Source organism: Piliocolobus tephrosceles, chromosome 11 (genome assembly GCF_002776525.5).
Source record: "Piliocolobus tephrosceles isolate RC106 chromosome 11, ASM277652v3, whole genome shotgun sequence".
Classification (NCBI taxonomy): Eukaryota; Metazoa; Chordata; class Mammalia; order Primates; family Cercopithecidae; genus Piliocolobus; species Piliocolobus tephrosceles.
The window spans coordinates 127,184,594-127,205,205 of NC_045444.1; the positions used below are offsets into that span (position 1 = coordinate 127,184,594).

Consider the following 20,612-nt stretch of genomic DNA (forward strand, 5'->3'; position numbering starts at 1 on the left):
GAGTGCAGTGGCGCGATCTCAGGTCACTGCAACCTCCACCTCCCGGGTTCAAGCGATTCTCCTACCTCAGCCTCCTGAGTAGCTGGAACTACAGGGGCCTGCCACCACACCTGGCTAATTTTTGTATTTTAGTAGAGACGGGATTTCACCATATTGGTCAGACTGGTCTCAAACTCCTGACCTTGTGATCGACCCGCCTCAGTCTCCCAAAGTGCTGGGATTACAGGCGTGAGCCACTGCGCCCAGCTTATGATGACATATTATGCCACCATAAATGAAATCTTAAAAGCAATCATGATTGTAAAGGATATTTAATTACAGGAAAATGTTCATGATATAGAATTAATGAAAAAGAAAAATGCCAAATATTTTTGGTGAGATCTAGTTATTCTTTTTTTTTTTTTTTTTTGAGACGGAGTCTCGCTCTGTCACCCAGGCTGGAGTGCAGTGGTGCGATCTCGGCTCACTGCAAGCTCCGCCTCCCGGGTTCACGCCATTCTCCTGCCTCAGCCTCCTGAGTAGCTGGGACTACAGGCGCCCGCCACCGCACCTGGCTAATTTTTTGTATTTTTAGTAAAGACAGGGTTTCACCGTGGTCTCGATCTCCTGACCTTGTGATCCGCCCGCCTCGGCCTCCCAAAGTGCTGGGATTACAGGCGTGAGCCACTGCGCCCGGCCTAGTTATTCTTAAATTCAATGCACATAGACACCAGAGAAAAGACTGGAAGGAGGCCAGGCGCGGTGGCACACACCTGTAATCCCAGCACTTTGTGAGGCTGAGGCAGGTGGATGACAAGGTCAGGAGATCAAGACCATCCTAACCCAGTGAAACCCCATCTCTACTAAAAATACAGAAGTATTAGCCGGGCATGGTGGTGGGTGCCTATAGTCCCAGCTACTCGGGAGGCTGAGGGAGAAGATGGTGTGAACCCAGGAGGCGGAGCTTGCAGTGAGCCAAGATCTTGCCACTGCACTCCAGCCTGGGCGACAGAGCGAGACTCTGTCTCAAAAAAATGAAATAAAAAAAGAAAAGACACTGGAAGGAGGAAATATGCCAAAACGAGAAGCCCTTGTGGGTAGTTGGTTTATTTTTTCTTTTATACTCTATAGTTCTTCTGAAATATGCCAAAACGAGAAGCCCTTGTGGGTAGTTGGTTTATTTTTTCTTTTATACTCTATAGTTCTTCTGAATTTTCTGTAACGAGCATGTCTTTCTTCTTTTTTTTTGAAATGGAGTCTCACTCTGTTGCCAGGCTGGAATGTAGTGGCGTGATCTCGGCTCACTGTAACCTCCGCCTCCCGGGTTCAAGCAATTCTCTTTCCTCAGCCTCCCGAGTAGCTAGGACTACAGGCATGCACCACCATACCCAACTAACTTTTGTATTTAAGAGACAGGGTTTCAACATCTTGGCCAGGCTGGTCTTGATATCTTGACCTTGTGATCCGCTCACCCCGGCCTCCCAAAGTGCTGGGATTATAGGCGTGAGCCATTCTGCCTGGCATATTTCTTTTATAATTGAAAAAAAAGTTTTAAAAATCTGTTCTAAAAGAACTTACATGCAGTATCAACCCTCTTGATATATATGTTCGCAAAAAAAAGACTGGAAGAAAATGTAACAAAATATTACGCAGGGTTTTCTTTGTGTGGTGAGATTGTGCATGATTTTTAGTTTATTCTCTATACTTTTCTATGTTTCTCAATTTTTGTCTGTGAGTACTTTTCTCAGGAGGAACAATGGAAAAGACAGATGTGTTTTGCGTTTGTTTTCAAATGAAAGCTGAATTGAGACGGTAAAGGGCTGTGCAGGATGTTGAGTCCCGTAGCTGACCGGAGCCCGTAAAGGGCAAGCTGAACCAGGGCCCTCCAGAGCTGTCACCACAGGGCGTGCAGACCTGGATGGAGGCAGTGGCAGCAGAGACAGAAAGAAGGGAATGAGCTCAAGAGAAAGTCAAGGGAGAGCAAGCAGATCACCTAAGGGCGAGGCAGGGCTCACTGAGTTTCCAGAGGAAAGACAGAGGCAGGGAAGCCCAGCATGGTCGGCCAGGGCGGGTTCCACAGGAAGAAGGCACAGCTGGGCTGGGAGCTGTCTCCATGGCTTCCTCTTCACCATGCATTACTACTGCTCACAAAAGCCAGAACAGACAAATTCCCAGTCCATAGTATACTGCCTGCCATCGATCGATTGGTCAATCACTAGATTAATTATATATAGATAATGATAGATAAACATAATATATTAATAAAAACATATATGTATTTCCTTATTTTTGCAGAGAAGCACTAGAAACATAAACCAGTATAACGAGTTACCTTTGGGGCATGAAGACATGGTGAGGTGGACAGGATGGGGAAAGAATGAGACTTCTCTGAATATACCTTTTTATAGAATTTTGGCTTTTGAGCTAGGTAAATGCTTTACACATTAAAATTTTTTTACTTAAAATTGATGAACTGAAACATAAGAACCTAACAGTATTCCAGATGGGTGCTGTGATCACAAAGAAAAGAATGCTTTCAAGTAACTTTGCAAACAGTTCTCTGAGTCGATGGCCTTTGAGAGAGTCTAAGGAGAGAAATACTCTGAGGAAACCTTGAACTTCACTCAATAGTTGTATTAGCAGTAATGTTGCTTTTGTCATTTTGAAACTTTTAAATATGTTACTGGATAAACACATAATGTGAGTAGAATCCTACCTAACATTCTGTGTATGAGAAAATAGACACATGCATAAAATCAGCTAAGAAACGAGCTACTGTCAACTTTGGATTTGGAGGCACTTTTGCTATGAGGGAGTGACAGCTGGCAGCGTCACCGTCCCCACAGACGGCTCTCGATGGGCCGTGCCTGTGTCACACATCTCCTTTGTTAAACTGTCATGGAGATTTTCAGAAAGTAAGTGATTGTTACATTCTACCAGTTGTTTATGAAATGTATCTTAAGAATTCTACCCATCTTTTGTTTAAAACGTTACTGAGTTTAGGGTAATTAATGTAAATTTTCTATAATATCAGCCAAAAAGTAGTAAAGGGACATACAGGTATTCTATGTATGTATATACAAAATACACACATACAAAACCCCATAAATACAAAATGCAAGTTTGGGTTCCAAAAACCAAGAGAGTCTGCCAGAAAAACGTCAACCAAGAAGACGTCCTCCAGCAGAATCCCAGCCGTTGGTTCGGGCGAGGGATCAGCAGCTGCTGGAATAACTGGGAAGGGTGTTGAAGAAGGGATGTTTGCACACAAGCCCAAGGATCGTGCCACAGAGAACTGGCTATTTGCAAAGGAAAAGCATGTCCCCAGAGTCACCTGGGGCCACCAGCTGATCTGCATCTGCATGATAAAACTTAGATCCCTGGCTGGGCGCGGTGGCTGAAGTCTGTAATCCCAGCACTTTGGGAGGCCGAGGCGGGCGGATCACGAGGTCAGGAGATCGAGACCATCCTGGCTAACACAGTGAAACCCTGTCTCTACTAAAAAAATACAAAAAAACTAGCCGGGCGAGGTGGCGGGCGCCTGTAGTCCCAGCTACTTGGGAGGCTGAGGCAGGAGAATGGCATAAACCCGGGAGGCGGAGCTTGCAGTGAGCTGAGATCCGGCCACTGCACTCCAGCCTGGGCGACAGAGCGAGACTCCGTCTCAAAAAAAAAAAAAACTTAGATCCCTAATTGCGGGACCACCTGGTGTGCTGTGTGCCCAGCGTGAGTCTTCTCTGCAGTGTTCCTAGAGTCACCTGGGGCCACCAGCTGATCTGCATGATAAAACTTAGATCCCTAATTGCGGGACCACCTGACGTGCTGTGTCCCCAGTGTGAGTCTTCTCTGCAGTGTACCTCCCACAAATGTTTACTCTGATCTGACCAAGCATTTGTACCTAACTTCGGATTTATGGGGAGTATAAGAGCTAGAGGAACAAGCTAAATGACAATGAGGGATACTTTACAAGACACTTCTTCAAAAAGTCAATTTTAGTTTTTTTTAAAAAGTGTGAGAAGGACGTGGGAGGTGCTCAAGATTAGAAGAGACTGAAATGGTCCCTCTGGGGGAAAGACATGTGCCCGCACTCCCCAGCCAGGCTCCCTGACAGCCCCGTGTACAGAACTTGACAAGAGAAACATAAGGCTATCTTTTTTCCATTATGACTGTAACACCTTTGCCCCATCCTGGGATTCAGGAGCCTCTGTAATGTCTGTGGAGACAGAGTCTCATACAAGTGAATATTTTTAGTTCCATTTTGGAAAAATGCAAAGATAAGAATCTCTGAAAGTTACCAATATCAAACACATTATTTACAATGCACCATTGGTGGTGAGTAAAATTCCCTGTGTTATGTTTAGTTAAGTCCTGGAGGAAACTGCTCTGACATTGGCGGTGCTATGGAAAATTACAAAATCTGCAATTTATGAAGGTGATCCGCCAATCTAGACTAATAATGACATTGGAAAGTGCTGTGACGTGTGAGACAAGAAGCATCTGGTGTGTGACAAACACAAACACATCACATACCGAGAAAGAAGAGGAGGCGACACAGCTTGAAGACCTCCCACACCAGAGTTGAAAGCCTGAGTCAACCGCCAGGGATGTTTTGAATCATTTTTTAAATAGACTGTGCTACAAGAAAATCTTATTTCTTCCAAACAGTGTAATATTGCTACTTTTATTAAGTGAATGTCTGTTTTGTGTGTTTTAAGGTAAAAGTGGTTAAGGCAGTGGTGTTCAATCTTTGGGCTTCCCTGGGCCACATTGGAAAAAAGAAGAGTTGTCTTGGGCCACACATAAAATACACTAACAGTCACTGATAAGCTGAAAAAAAAAAAAAACCACACACATACACACACACACAAGCGAAAACAATCGCAAGAAAATCTCAAAATGTTTTTAAGCTTACATGTTTGCATTGGGCCTCATTCAAAGTCGTCCTGGGCCATTTACGGCCCACAGGCCGTGGGTTGAACAAGCTTGGTTTAAGGCGTGCATGTGCATCATTTTCATGACTCTGCTTTCAGGGGCTCTTTCTATTTGACCAGTTACTGACCAATCACAGGCCTGGCAGGTGGATGGCTTCCCCTGTAATTCTAATGTTGCAGGCTCTGCATTGGCCACACAACCAGCAGAGGGGGTGTGAGTGTAGTAACAAAAGCATTTAAGAATGTATCCTCACGTCACTTCCCGTGGAGGCACTAGTCGGGATGGCAGCAGGGCACTAGCCCTGGTGGTGCGGCTCTTCCCAACAGGTTTCAGTCCCTCTTGAAGGGCTAAGCTCTAGGATTTGGAAATCTTGGTTTCCCAAAGCTGGTACACACTAGACCCATAAGAGGTTCTGTGAAGATAGGGCTCCTCAGGCCAGGCGCAGTGGCTCACGCCTGTAATCCCAGCACTTTGGGAGGCTGAGGCAGGTGGATCACCTGAGGTCAGGAGTTCAAGACCAGGCTGGCCAACATAGTGAAACCCCATCTCTACAAAAATATAAAGATTAGCCGAGCATGATGGCGAGTGCCTGTAGTCCTAGCTACTCGGGAGGCTGAGGTGGGAGAATCGCTTGAACCTGGGAGGCAGAAGTTGCAGTGAGCCGAGATTGCCCCATTGCACTCCAGCCTGGTGACAGAGCGAGACTCCATCTCAAAACAAAAGAAAATAGGGTTCCTCAAACAGGCGAACCTGTGAGATGCACATTATATTCCTCTCTGGGAGGCCGCTAACACAGGTAAGGTACTAAAGACAGCCTGGCTATGACAGTGGACCTGGTGCCAAAGTAGCCCTCCTGCCACAGACAGAAAAATAGGAAACAGCTCTATTCAGGCAGTGGACAGCAGGCAGCACGCGCCTGCAGGCTCTGAGGAGGGAGTTCCAGCGGGAGCCCCGTGATCGCCCCACTCCTTACCTGGGATGCTTTCCAAGCAGAACACAGTACTTCTGAGTGGAAGAAGCAGAGATCAGCATCTCTGGCAGCTAGAGTGTGCAAGACAGGGCCCTGGAGAGAAGGGGAGCTGTGCAGAGCAGGGGCCCCCCAGTCGGACCACAGCTGTGGGCAGGGCACCATGGGCCCCAGAGTAGACACCCCTGCTTGCGTTCCATTCCACACGGACAGTTCCCATCCTAACTTCTCTGTAAAAGGAGTCGAAGTCTGTCACCCTGTAATGCGTGCCCCTGGCTCTGCCCGTTGTACGTTCACAACAAGTCCAGCTGCCTCTTCAGGAACAGTGCCCCTGCTCTTGCCACCGTGGTTTGCCTGGCAGGCCATGAGGCCAGGCAGCTCTGAACAGGTGATTTCTACACACAGCGTGCTTGAAAGTGAGGGTCAGACCAACAAAGCTTCAAGCTGGACGGGCTCCCCTTGTTGTGGAGATGGCGCCACTGCACTCCAGCCTGGCGACAGAGCAGGACTCTGTCTCAAAAAAAAAAAAAAACAAATGCAAGAGAACTCTTCCTGCCAAAGGCGGGTCCCTCCAACTGGGCATAGCATGGCCAAGACGGTAAAGTGTAGCCTGCTCTGAGCCTGCAGCTCAGACCTCTGAATCCCACCTGCTCATGATTTGTGTCCCTGCACGTGGTATTGGGTGAAAGCAGCAGCTGGGACTTCCTTGTGGAGAGAGCCATAGAGGTAACTTACAGAAGAGTTGAGAGTTTTACGTAGAGTGGCCTCTGTCTGCTGTGTCACAGTGACAGTGCAGAGTGCAGCCTTGGGAACGATGGCTGAGAACTGGTTTGTAGAAAGTGCAGCCCACCTTGCTTTGACATTTGCCTGTGGACGAGTGTAGCAGGCAGGGGGCCAGGACTGCTTTGTCTTTCCCCTGCTGACCTGAATGTGGACTTGGCCCTGTCATAGTGACTGGTCCAGGGTTGGGTACGGACAGGTAACTTGCACTTGGGATGTAGCTGAAGGTGGCCAGGAGGCACCAGGAGGCCATAGAAGGTCCCATGAGGTGCCGGGGAAGACCCACACCTGCTCGCCATCTTCTGCGTGGGAAGGAGGAGGGTGGCTAGTGGCCCCCCACCGGAGTTGAGGGCTGTGGGCTGTGAGGGCTGGGCTGTTTGGTTCTAAAGGCTTTTCTCCTGTGCATGTCCCCAGATGAATGACAATCTCCTGGAGAGCTGGAGCGACCTCGACGAGCTGAAGGGAGCCAGGAGCCTGGAGACGGTGTACCTGGAGCGGAACCCCCTGCAGAAGGACCCCCAGTACCGGCGAAAGGTCATGCTCGCCCTCCCCTCCGTGCGGCAGATTGACGCCACGTTCGTCAGGTTCTGAGTCCTCCTTGCTCCTCCTATGGCCCCTCTCCTCGGAAGAACTGCCCAGCCACGGTTTTTTAACCCACCTGTTGCTCCTGAGGTCGTCACTATATCAACAGTCAAAAACCCAGTGGCAATAAAGGCACTGAGGATAGCTGACGCGCGATGCCACGTGCCATTTTCAGATGCCGTTGCAATTAAACCTTGCCACACGGTCCTCCTGGGTGATTGTGGACAGTTATTGTAGCCACAGAGAGCACATAAGACACGTTGCGTTCATTCACTAGAAATTCCTTTCTGTTTCCTCCTCTCAGAAGGCGGGCACAGTCCCCACCTGGGTTGTGTGAAACACAGGGCCTGAGAGTGCTTTACAGGCCTTCACGTGCTGTCCAGGTGGCATTCAGGGGCTGGCCCAGCTGGTGTCCTGGTGTGCAGGGTTCAGGCAGTCCTGACCTGCAACACCAGAGGTTTTTTAGTCTTGTAAACCAGACAATGCTAATTTTTTAAAAATTAGTTAAGTTAAAAAAGCATGGGTAAAAGCTAACTCAGCCCTGTGTGCCTGTGTTCCTTAGAGCTCTCCTTTAAAGAGTGCCGGGCAGGGCTGACTGCTTTCACGTGTGCCTGTCAGTGCTCGCCACAGCCCTTGCCTGTGATGAGTGAAAGCTCAGGTGTGGGGAGGGCATCCGTGTCCCAACGGTGCTGTGCTGCTGCCAGGGTGCGAGCCCCACTGAGCTCTCCAAAGACGGCCTCCAAGGATCTGAACTCTTGGCCACGTGTATAGTGGCCTTCTGTTCTCACCCCATTGTTATTTTGGCTCTTTTAATAGAAAATGTACATTGACAGACACGCGAGGTCTGGATTTAATGCTACCAGGGCATCGTCACCTCCCAGGGTCTGATTTCTCCTCCCACAGAATGAGGGCCACATCATGTGGTCACCAAGGTCCCTTCTGCCTCCAGGACTCCAGACTCTAGAACCGTCTACTTGAGGAACCAGGACTCTAGAACTGTACTGTCCAACGTGGTCGAGGCTGTAGTGAGCCACGATTGTACCCACTCCAGCCTGGGTGACAGAGGGAGACCCTGTCTCAAAAAAAAAAAAATTTTTAAAAGGCCCCAAATTAATACCCAGCCATCTGTTCTTTAACAGACGTTTTTACAAACGTACAAAAAATGTGAAAGTGGTGAGAAAAGGTATGCTAAATCCAGCACAATCCTAATCAAAATGCCTTTTTTTTTTTTTTATTTTAAAGGAGTCTCACTCTGTCTGTCACCCAGGCTGGAGTGCAGTGGTGCAATCTCAGTTCACTGCAACCTCCATCTCCTGGGTTCAAGTGATCCTCCTGCCTCAGCCTCCCTGGTAGCTGGGATTACAGACACCCGCCACCACACCCGGTTGATTTTTGTATATTTAGTAGAGATGGGGTTTTGCCATGTTGGCCAGGCTGGTCCCAAACTCCTGACCTCAGGTGATCCGCCCTCGGCCTCCCAAAATGCTGGAATTACAGGGATGAGCCACCACGCCCAGCCGCCATTTGATTTTTTGAGACACATTAAATTCTAAAATTTACTTTTTTTTCCTTTTTTTTTTTTTTTTCTGAGACAGAGTCTTGCTCTGTCGCCAGGCTGGAGTGCAGTGGCGCGATCTATGCTCACTGTGAACTCCGCCTCCCGGGCTCAAGCGACTCTCCTGCCTCAGCCTCCGGAGTAGCTGGGACTACAGGCACACACCACTATGCCCAGCTAATTTTTGTATTTTTAGTAGAGACAGGGTTTCGCCATGTTGGCCAGGATGGTCTCAATCCCTTGACCTCGTGATCCACCCACCTCTGCCTCCCGGAGTGCTGGGATTACAGGCGTGAACCACTGCGCCCAGCTTTTTCTTTTTCTTTTTTGGCGACCAGGGTCTTGCTGTATTGCCCAGGCAAATCTCAAACTCCTAGGTTCAAGCTGTCTTTCCATCTCTGCCTCCCTAAGAGCTGGGATTATAGGCGTGAGCCACCGCACGCACCCGACAAATTCTAAAATTGATATGGAAGAAAAAAGTCAACATTGTGGTTCCGTTCATTTTGAAAAAGAGCTGGGAGAGACGTTTACCTACCAGATCCTGAGCGCTGCAAACCCACAGTGAGAGTGTGGGGGAGGCGTGACCAACAGCACCAAGACAGGGGCCCAGGGCACTCGGAGACTCGGGGACTGGGAAATATAAATAGTCCTCAGCGGGGCCGGGGACTCGGGGACTGGGAAAAGTGTCCCGGGGTTTGGGAGGGGTGGACAGTGTCCTCATGGTGTTGGCAAAGGGTACTATGTGGAAAAATGAACACTGCCCCTCCCTGGCATCACACGCAGGGTGGGCTCCAGAGCGATTGGTGATTCCTGTGAGGTGGTAAAATAGAAAATTAGTAGAAAATAATATGGGAGGCTGGGCGTGGTGGCTCGTGCCTGTAATCGTAGCACTTTTGGAGGTCAAGGCGGGTGGATTGCTTGACCTCAGGAGTTCAAGACCAGCCTGGGTAACATGGTGAAAACCTGTCTCTACTTTAAAAAAAACACAAAACTTAGCCGGGCGTGGTGGCAGCCACCTGTAGTCCTGGCTACTCGGGAGGCTAAGGTGGCAGAATCGCTTGAACCTAGGAGGGAGAGTTTGCAGTGAGCTGAGATCTCGCCACTAGCACTCCAGCCTGGGCAACAGAGTGAGACCCTGTCTCACACCCCCCAGAAAAGAAAAAAGAATGTGGAAAGGTGGGTATGTGAGCTAGCAGTGGAGAAGAGCTTAAAACTTCCCAAGGCCAGGTGCCGTCGCTCACGCCTGTAATCCCAGCACTATGGGAGGCCAAGGTGGGCGAATCACAAGGTCAGGAGTTCGAGACCAGCCTGGCCAACATGGTGAAACCCTGTCTCTACTAAAAATACAAAAAATTAGCTGGGCATGGTGGCGGGTTCCTGTAATCCCAGCTACTCGAGGCTGATGCAAGAGAATTGCTTGAACCCAGGAGGTGGAGGTTGCAGTGAGCCGAGATTGTGCCATTGCACTCCAGCCTGGCCAACACAGCAAGACTCTTATCTCGAAAAAATAACGAAAAAAATTCCACAAGCACAACTGTAAGACAAGATTTTGATGGGTTGTTTACATAAAATTTTACATAGAACAAAAATAATGAATAATGCATGAATAATGGCAACAGTAGATTAAGAGAAGGTGTTTGCGGCCTTTAAAATTGGCAAGGCTTACTATTTAGAACTCCCACACATCAAATAAAGGAGACGGGAATCCTAACGGAAACGCAGGCCAAGGGCCGGAGTGGGCAACTCAGATACCAGAGCCAGCGGCCTGTGTGGAGCCGCCGTTCACAGGCAGCTGGGGTGCTGGCTGCACCTGCAGACAGGAAGGTTAGAAAGCGGGCAGTGCAGGCATCCAAGAGTCCGTCCCCTGCGACCCAGCCACTGTCCATCCAGCAGGGCTCACGTGTGGCCGGGGCGCAGTGCCAGGGTCCTCGCGGAGAGAGCCCTGCACGTGCCTCCAGCCTCAGAAGGAGCGCTGAACTTGAGTGCGGGCTCTTGAACACCACTACTTCCACCTCCACTAACTACACCCCTAAATATGTCCGTAAATGTTACCAAAATTGGTATGAAAAGTTACAGCCAAAGAAAGATGGTGCAGCAGATTCTGGGCCTGGGCTCTTCCACTGCCTGGAACCTGGCGAGCCCCCTGTGCTGGTTGTCGCGGCTTTTCTGCCTCCCTCCCTTCCTTCCTTTCCTTCAAAAGTAACACAGCTTGAAAAACCACCCACCCAAACAGAATGGTGTGAAGTACAAATGGAAAGATAGTCCCAGGGCCGAGTCCCTTAGCTGCTGTGCGTGCACGCGTCCCTCAGAGGGCTCCCACTGGGGTGGGGTCACCTCCAGCAACCGGTCCTGAAGCTCTTGAGTAGACAGCCCTGAGGCCACCAGAGCCACTTTGTCACCAAGAGCAGAGAGCCAGGAGCTCCTGGGAGGTGGCACATCTTCCTGGGAGGGTCCTTGGCCAGTGACTGAGCAGAGTAAGAGCCCACAGTTGCATCCAGGTGAGGAGACGCTGAGCCTTGCCTCCCCTGCAGAGTGCCCACGGCAGGCAGAGGCCGCCCTCCACAGGACTCGGGGAGGTGGTGCCCCTCATCCTCCCTCCCCTCCTGCCTCCCGACTCCTTTCCTGGTTTCTGGAGCACTTTCCCAGTCCAGCCCTTGTCCAGGGATCCATCTCAGGCGCCTGCAGGCCGAGCTTGGCCACAGCAGAGACCTCTCATGCAGATGCCCGGAGGCCCAGAGCCCCAAGGTCCCGCCGCCCAGGCTCTGCTGGTCCTGACAGAGAATCCGGCCTGCAGGGCCTCCCGCTGTTCCAAGGCACAGCACGGGTCCAAGAACAGGGCTCCCTGGGAGGTGCCAAGCACAGAGGGGCACAGGTATAGGGGAGAGCTGCAGCCAGGATGAGGGTCCGCCTGGAGGGATTTCCACAGGAGGAAGGGGGCATCTGGAACAGCAAGCTGAGCCTGGGGCTCCCCAGTGGAGTTGGGCGGGGAAGGTGGGGAGCATGAGTGGTAGGTTCTCAGACCCTGCTGGGCACCGAGGAGGAAAGGGGGAGGGGGAGGGGGAGGGGAGGAGCGGGGAGAAAGGATAGGAGGAGAAGGAGGAGGGGGAAGGTGGAGAGAAAGGATAGAAGGAGGAGGGGGAGGAGAAGGAGAGGATGGGAGGACGGCTAGAACCCCTGCTGTCCTTTTGCAGATGGGGCCCTAAGCATGGGATGTGCCTGAGGTCACCCCTCAGGCATCAGCAGAGCCAGCACTGTGACCTGGGTCTACCAATCTCCCCAGCCCCCAGGTGAAACGCTGGCCCACCACTCAGCACATGCTACGTAACCTCAAGGAGCCTCAGTTTCCCTCCATGTAAACACAGGCTGCCTGGCGGGGCTTGCAGCAGAGGTGGCACCTGTGGCTGTTCCTGCGGATCCCACCTCCCTGTGACCCTCCAAGGCAGCAGTTACAACAGCTGATGCCAGCCCTGAAATCTCTAAGCAAATAAGGATCCCAGGAGGGTGGAAGCATTTGCATGCGGGTGTGTGAAAGCCCAGCCGAGTGGGCTGCCTCTGTTTGCAGCTCTGAGCCCCACACCCCCTTTTTAAACAAAGATAGATCCTGCTCCAGGAGCCAGGAAGCCTTTCCCTGGCCAGCTGTGCTGCGCCCCTCCCCTGCCTGCTTCCCGGCCCACTTGCAGGCAAGGAGAGGGCATGCGAGTGGCTGCCACTGCCTGGGCGGGGCTCCAAGGGCCGCCCCTCCCCACCCTCTGTCCCATAGTGGTGCCTGAACTCTACTGCCAAGACCAGGCTCATGCTGAGAGGTGGGCTATGACCTCGGAGGCCTCTTCTGGAAGCCACTGTGCCAGGTGGGGACCCAGCCCAGACGTGCGGGCCACAGGGAGAAGGTGGAGCGTTGGACTCTGGGGAGGCAGGGCAGCGCCCCAGCCCACCAGGACCTCCACACACCCTGGCCTGTGGGGAGGCGGTGCCAGGGCCCGCCCTGGTCTCCAGAGCCCCTTGGGGCACAAGGAGGGACACATGCTCAGTGCAGCTCTGGACAGGGCACACCCAGGGTTGGTTTCCTGCCTGCCCAGGGACTCCCCCTTGGAGCAGCTCCCTTCGTTGGGGTGGGGGATCCCCCATTCTTTTGCAGAGAGGTCTGAGGAGGGGCCCGCCTGCCCACCACAGCGGGATGGGGGCACGGGGGCTGGTGGTGGCCGAACCGAAACTCCTCGGGGACTTTCCTCCAGGAACGCTCCTCGGTCCGTAGTGAGGCTCCCAGCCTGGGGCCGGGGCTGCGTCCTAACACAGACCTGGCTTGGGCTTCAGGGGCAGGCAGGCGCAGGTGGTCTGGGCTCAGTCTCTGTCTCTCCGGGCCTCTGCTAATCCGAAGTGAAGGGTAGGACTAGAAGGTCACCCCCTCCGACCTCCTGGGGTGCCTCCACAGTCACACCCTCCGATCATGATCGCAGCTCAAAACGCCAGCCCCAGCTCGAAACCCCTCCTTCCAGGGCCACAGATGTCATGCTCTTGGCCCCGTTTTGCCAGCCCGAGACTGGGAGCCACAGCACCTGTCCTCCCACAGAGAGAGACCCCTGGGGCTAAGGTGCGGGAGGAAGCTGGGACCCCCAAGAGGAGTGAGGCCGGGCTCCATCAGGCCCACCTTGCCGGGGAGCTCAGGGCCTAGGGGTCCTGGCTTTGGGTCCGCAGGCCGTGAGCGAAGGCAGGCGACTTGAGGGGTTGCCTGTCCCTGGCTGACATGGCTCCACCCTACAGATAAGAGAGGGAGGGTTGTCTGTACTCCAGGCCCACCTTTCTGGGCCTTCTCAGGCTCCACTGAGTACCCAAGGAGAGTGGACGGTATTCAGGGCTGGGGGAGACGGGCACTCACTGGAGGGACAGGCGGACAGACGCCTGCTGTGCCAGGCCTGCCAGACACTCCCTCCCCAGCACTGGTTTCTTCCTGGAACTAGCGACTGGCTAGGAGGTTCTCCATGTGCTCATGGCCTGGAGAGTCTGCCGGGCCTGCATGGCCCCATTCTACTCTGAGTCGAGTCTGTAAAGTGAGCTCACGGCAGGCAGTGTGGTGGCTCCAGGGGTGGGTCTCATGCATCTCCTCTCTGACCCCCGTCCTCACCCAACCTTGGTGGGTGCAGAAGCAGGATGCTGCGGCGGCGGGCCCAGGAAGAGGACAGCACCGTCCTGATCGATGTGAGCCCCACTGAGGCAGAGAAGAGGGGCCCTTACGGGAGCACAGCCCACACCTCGGAGGTAACACAGTGCCCAGGAGACCGGGTGCGACTTGGGAGGTCCTCCGCTGCCTGGGTCTATGTCCCCACCCTGGGCCCAGAGCCGTTGAGGGTGGATGGGCATCACCGTGTTTCTCCTGCATCCCCTGGCAACCCCCAAGCCCTCACCACCCTGTCCTCAACACACACAGTCAGATCACCACCCGCCTGGCCCGGCCTGACTGCGCCGGAGAACTGAGCAGAACCCACTGGTGTTCAGATAGGAGCCCCAGGAGAGTAAGGGGGGCTCGGCCAGGCAAAGGCAAGACCAGGGCAGGGCCCTCCCTGTGGGGCCAGTCCCTGTCAGTGCAGGGCCACGGCAGCACCCAGGTCCATCTGTAGGGCTCCACCTCGTCACTAGGAGGCCATGGATATGCTGTGAGCCTGTGGGGAGAGGCTGAGTCCCGGGCCTTCAAGGCCATGCAGGTGGCCCTGGCTGTGGAGGGCCCTCTTCCTGGTTCTTCTGGGCCACACATCTGCCCCAGCAGCCTAAGGGTGGACATGGGGCCCCTTCCTGCTGCCCCAAGCACAGCTGAGATGAGCCTCCGGGGAGGGCGCAGGGCCTCTCACCTCGAGCATCTAGACACTCTCGGTCGCCATGGCCACCTCTGTCCTCAGGGCCACTTTGGGAGCAGTCCAGCTCCCCTCTGCCCCTGGAGGCCAGCAGGGCAGGCACCCCTGGTCCTGGCCATGCTTCCCGCCAACCTGACCCTTGCCATGGGCCTGGTCTGAGGAGGAGGGGAGCTGGCTGGAGGCCCAGGGCTGGTGGTGCCCTCTGGCCCTGCCTGCTGCTCCCCTCACCTGCGCATCCTGGGGCTTCACCCTCTGACCTCCACCCCTACCCACCCCCCCGGCTTCCACCCCTACCCACCCGCTGCACATTCTTCTGTGGTCCTGAGTGTTCTGGGGCAGGGCAGGGACGGGGGGAGGCGAGGACGGCTGCAGGGTGGAGCGGGTGGGAGTAGTCATCGTGGGCAGATGCTGATATGCTCCTCCATCCTCCGTGCCTTCCAGCCAGGTGGACAGCAGGCGGCCGCCTGCAGAGCTGGAGCTGGGAGCCCCGCCAAGCCCCGGATTGGTAAGCCCCTCCCAGCATCTGTACCACACCCATGTTGGTCCTGAGGGTGGGGACACCACTGGGGTGTCCCTAGGGGCAGCAGGCCGGGGGTGGCCTCCTCAGTAACCAGGCCGCTCTGGGGCCAGTTGCCTGGGGATGGGGCACTGGGGTGAGGGCCTCGGGGTGAGCAAACCACAGCAGGAAGAACAGCAGGAAAGGGGGCTCTGTACTGACGGGGTGGGGCCAGGAGGGCTCTGGAGAGCAGACAGTGTGGCCCCTCCCTCCCGCTCCCGTCCCCTCTACCATCCTCCAGCTGCTCAGCTGCAACTCGGGTCATTTCTGACTCTTATCTCTTGCACTCCACCCCTTTTGTACCTTCAAAATCTCTTTGATCCACCCTCAACCCACTGCCTCTGTCTGCCCGGAGCTACCACCGACTCCCAGGGGATTGCACCAGCACCCCCGGGGCTCCCAGCACCCACCCCACCCACCCTGCTGTCCCCTCAGTCCCAGAGAGACCCTGACCTCCTCCCACCAGGATGGCTACTACTGAAAAAAAATCGGCCGGGCGCGGTGGCTCAAGCCTGTAATCCCAGCACTTTGGGAGGCTGAGGCGGGTGGATCACGAGGTCAGGAGATCGAGACCATCCTGGCTAACACGGTGAAACCCCGTCTCTACTAAAAATACAAAAAATTAGCTGGGTGTGGTGGCGTGTGCCTTTAGTCCCAGCAACTCGGGAGGCTGAGGCGGGAGAATGGCGTGAACCGGGGAGGCAGAGCTTGCAGTGAGCTGAGATAGTGCCACTGCACTCCAGCCCGGGCAACAGAGCGAGACTCCGTCAAAAAAAAAAAAAAAAAAATCACAAGTGTTGATGAGGATGAGCAGAAACTGGCTCACTTGTGCGTTGCTGGAGGGAGTGTAAAATGGTGCAACTGGAAAACTAAGGAAAACAGCAGTTCCTCAGATAATTCAGCACAGAGGTCCCATAAGAGCCAGCACATCCTCTCTGGATGAGCGCCCACAAGCATGGGATGTGGGCCCCGGGGAGATACCTGTACAGCCGCAGCATCATTCACTGTAGCTGGAAGGCGTGCATTTGTCTGCCGGGACTGTCATAAGAAGTACCACAGCCTGGGCCAGGCACAGGGCTCACGCCTGTAATCCCAGCACTTTGGAAGGCCGAGGCGGGTGGATCACCTGAGATCGGGAGTTTGAGACCAGCCCTATCAACGTGGAGAAACCCTGTCTCTATTAAAACTACAAAATTAGCCAGGCGTGGTGGTACATACCTGTAACCCTAGCCACTCGGGAGGCTGAGGCAGGAGAATCGCTTGAACCCAAGAGGCGGAGGTCGCAGTGAACCGAGGTCGCGCCATTGCGCTCCAGCCTGGGCAACAAGAGCGAAAATCCATCTCCAAGGAAAAAAAAGTACCACAACCTGCGGGGCTTAGATGGCAGAACTTTCTTTTCTCACACTCTGGGGGCTGAAGTCCGAGGTGAGGGTGAGGCAGGGCTGGTGGCTTGGAGGCCTCTCTTTGGCTTTTGCAGACGCACCTTCTCCCTGTGTCCTCACACCCCCGGGGTCTCTTCCTCTTACAAGGACACCAGTTGTCATGGATTAGGGCCCACCCTAATAGCCATCATGGGTCTTTAATGACCTAATCTCCAAATACAGTTTCATTCTGAGGACTGCGGGGTGGGGCTTTTGATATATAAATTTTGGGGAAACTTAGTTCAGCCCATATCAAGGTGGAAGCCATCCATGTGTCCACCTACAGATGACTAGGTAAGCAAAATGTGGTACTTAAATCCAACGGATTTATTCAGCCATAAAAAGGCAGGAAATTCTGACACAGGCTGCAACGGGGATGAGCCTTGAGGACATTACGCTACGTGAAATCAGCCAGTCGCAAAAGGACAGATGTGATTCCACTTATATGAGGTCCCCAGAGAGTGAAATTCATGGAGAAGGTAGACTGGTGGGCGCCAGGGGCTGGGGAGGGGAGGGAAGGGGGAGTCGGTGCTTCGTGGGTGTAGGGGTCAGTGGAGATGGATGGTGGTGATGGCGCAGAAGAATGTCCGTGTCCTTAGTACCAATGACCTGGATACTTAAATGTGGTTAAGATGTTTTTTTGTTTGCTTGGGTTTTGTTTGTTTTCATTTACGTTTTTGTTTTTTTGAGACGGAATCTCACTCTGTCACCCAGGCTGGAGTGCAGTGGTGCGATCTCGGCTCCCTGCAAGCTCCACCTCCTGGGTTCAAGCTATTCTCCTGCCTCAGCCTCCTGAGTAGCTGGGACTACAGGTGCGCACCACCACGCCCAGCTAACTTTTGTGTTTTTAGTAGAGACAGGGTTTCGCCATTTTGGTCAGGCAGATCTTGAACTCCTGACCTCAGGTGATCCACCTGTCTCGACCTCCCAAAGTGCTGGGATTATAAGCGTGAGCCACCACGCCCGGCCTAAGATGTTTTTTTAAAAAACGTAGACAGCCCTTATTTTCTCAGAATCCTCCACACGCCCCCTCTCTGTGTGAGGCTTAAGTCATCCTCGCAGCCGCATGCGTGGCCACGGGCCCACCCCTCCCTCCCAACCCCACCAGGCCCTCAGACCACATCTCCTGCTCCCAGAAGCTCCCCACCCTTCATTCCAAGACTGGCACCTCCCAAGATACAATCATTTTAAACTCTCATATAAAGGTAGAATATATTCTATCCTCTGATAAAATCATGCTTTGTATCAGTATTAATTGTGCCTAGAAAATTGTCTACCCATAATCATGCTTTGTGTCTTAAAATCCATTTGGCCTGGTATTGTTAACGTTCTGTCAGTTTTGTGTGTTCTGTTTTGTTTCAAAGGGATTAAGGTATGCCTGATGTATTATTTCCCATATTTAGAAAGTGAGTCTTTCACTCCATGAATATGGTATTTTTCCTCCATTTATTTAGGTCTACTTTAATTTCTTTTTCTTTTTTTTTTTTTTCCTTTTTTTCTTTCTTTTTTTGTTTTTTTGAGACAGAGTTTCGCTCTTGTTGCCCAGGCTGGAGTGCAGGAGCGCGATCTCGGCTCACTGCAACCTCTGCCTCCCAGGTTCGAGTGATCTCTGGCCTCAGCCTCCTGAGTAGCTGGGATTACAAGCACCTGCCACCATGCCCAGCTAATTTTGTATTTTTAGTAGAGACGTGGTTTCTTCAAGTTGATCAGGCTGACTTCTCAAACTCCTGACTTCAGGTGATCTGCCCGCCTTGGCCTCCCAAAGTGCTGGGATTACAGGCGTGAGCCACAGCACCTGGCCTTTAATTTCTTTTTTGCTGCTTTTATGGGATCTTTCCTTTTAGTAGATGTATTCCAAATAGCATTACTTGGAAAATTTCACTGCCTGTGTGTCATAGGTATATAGAAATTACTTATTCCCCCCCCCCTTTTCTTTTAGATGGAGTCTCGCTCTCTTGCCCAGGCTGGAGTGCAGTGGCGTGTTCTCAGCTCACTGCAAGCTCCACCTCCTGAGTTCACGCCATTCTCCTGCCTCAGCCTCCCAAGTAGCTGGGACTACAGGTGCCCGCTGCCATGTCCGGCTAATTTTGTTTTTGTATTTTTAGTAGAGACGGGGTTTCACTGTGTTAGCCAGGATGGTCTCGATCTCCTAACCTTGTGATCTGCCCACCTCAGCCTCCCAAAGTGCTGAGATTACAGGCGTGACCCACCACGCCTGGCCTCTTTTTTTTTTTCTTTTTTTGGCGATGGAGTCTCACTTTGTCACCCAGGCTGGAGTGCCGTGGTGTGATCTTGGCTCACTGCAACCTCCACCTCCCAGGTTCAAGTGATTCTCCTGCCTCACCTGCCCCCCCTCACCCCCTCCCCCTGCCACCCCCTGAATAGCTGGGATTACAAGCACCTGCCACCACGCCTGGCTGATTTTTCTATTTTTAGTAGAGACACGGTTTCGCCATGTTGACCAGCCTGGTCTTGAATTGCTGACCTCAGGTGATCCAGCTGCCTCAGCCTCCCAAAGTGTTGGGATTACAGGCGTGAGCCACCAAGTCCAGCCACAATAAGATATTAAAAAAGAGAGAGACAGAATGCCCCCATTCACATAACTTTTACTACAGTATTCTGTTACAATTCTATTTTATTATTAGTTATTCTCATCTCTTACTTTACCTAATTCATAAATTAACCTTCACCGTAGGAAGGTTATCATAGGTATATCATAGGTATGTGCATATTATAGGTAGGTATAGGGAAAGACAGTGCATACAGGTTTGGTACTCTGCACAGTTTCAGGCATCCACTGGGGTCTTGGAATGTATCCCCTGCAGAGAAGGGGGGACTCCATCGTCCTCACTCCTTGGGTGTGGCCTGCGAGTCTCTGCTGGATGACCAGGGTGTTCCAGCTGGAGCTCAGATTCCCCAGCCCTGTGTATCCTCTGGAATCTTTGTCAGCCATTGGCCTCCAGCAGCTGCCTCTGTGTGTGAATAGCTTGGTGCTGCAAGGGCCTGGGGGACTTTCTCACAGAGCCGGTGGCTCCGTCTTCTTCCCAAGCTCCAACCCCCTTAGCAGCACCTAATTCGGATGCCCATTCGCTTCGCCCACCAACGCCTCTGCTTGAGCTCTATTGCCCTCCCTGTGGTTTGGGAAATGCCCCCAGGAAGAAGGGAAGGGAAGGCTCACCTCACACGCTCCTCTTCTCTCAAGGGCCTGAGCCCAGCATCCATTGCTGTCTCATGCCAGAAAATCAGGGGCTTCAGAAACTTTCTCCAGCGTTGATGATTCTCTGTGGAAGGAAGGGAAGTCTCACAGTGCCTTGCACCTAAAGTCCTTAAAGACCCCTTTAGGAGTTTGGGACTTACTGTGCAGGGATCTCAGAGGGCCACACCCAACCCCTCTCCAGGCCTCCGTTCCCCACTCGGGCCAATGCGGGGCTTTCCTGGAACCTGGAAGTGCTCCCTGAGTCCTCCTAGCCCTGGTTGGGATGAGAGGGGACCGGGAAGGAACCGGCCCCGAGTGTCCAAGTGCCTGGCTCCCCTTTGCCTCCCGGCCAGCATGCTGGCAGCCTTTCCCCGGGCCGGCCACTGCCACATAGCCAGGCTCCCGCTTCTGTCCCTGTTGGTTCCCAGCAGACTTTGTCCTTGTTTGGGAGGAGGACCTGAAACTAGACTGGCAGCAGAACAGTGCCTCCCGGGACAGAACAGACACGCACAGGATCTGGCGGGAGACTTTTCTGGATAATCTTCGTGCGGCTGGGCTGCGTGTAGACCAGGTACGTGGAAGGCGGTCGTGGGCAAGGCCCGAGGCCCTGCATCCACTCGGTGACCCATGACCTTGCCGCATGAGGCCTGAGGACATGGTGTCCAGAGCCCCAGAGCAGATCAGCACCCCCGCCCCCCTGCCACCCACCTAGGGAGCTGCTGTCCAGAGGCCGGGGTAAACGTTGGTCCCTCCTGGCACACTCAGCTCTCTCGTAGAGGCCGGAGCCCTCAGGGTCACCTG

At 53.2% G+C, this 20,612-nt stretch overlaps 2 protein-coding genes across 5 annotated transcripts in view; both read left to right on the forward strand.

Annotated features, from left to right (window-relative positions):
• The window catches only part of PPP1R7 (protein phosphatase 1 regulatory subunit 7), a 38,926-nt gene extending 30,852 nt beyond the window's left edge, over positions 1–8,074 (forward strand). For 2 of the 3 annotated variants that reach the window (XM_023195124.3, XM_023195126.3), the window contains one exon: positions 7,073–7,447. In XM_023195124.3, the coding sequence (XP_023050892.1) occupies positions 7,073–7,249 (177 nt within the window). In that variant the 3' untranslated portion in view covers positions 7,250–7,447. Of the gene's footprint in view, positions 1–7,072 lie in introns of all 3 variants that reach the window. The other variant, XM_023195125.3, reaches the window with a different exon arrangement.
• A 4,414-nt stretch (positions 8,075–12,488) lies between these two features.
• The window catches only part of ANO7 (anoctamin 7), a 48,809-nt gene continuing 40,685 nt past the window's right edge, over positions 12,489–20,612 (forward strand). The window contains exons 1-4 of one of the 2 annotated variants that reach the window (XM_023195109.1): positions 12,489–12,643; positions 13,934–14,048; positions 15,080–15,143; positions 20,243–20,442. In XM_023195109.1, coding sequence (XP_023050877.1) covers positions 12,489–12,643; positions 13,934–14,048; positions 15,080–15,143; positions 20,243–20,442 — 534 coding nt within the window. Of the gene's footprint in view, positions 12,644–13,933; positions 14,049–15,079; positions 15,144–20,239; positions 20,443–20,612 lie in introns of those variants that run through there. The other variant, XM_031936563.1, reaches the window with a different exon arrangement.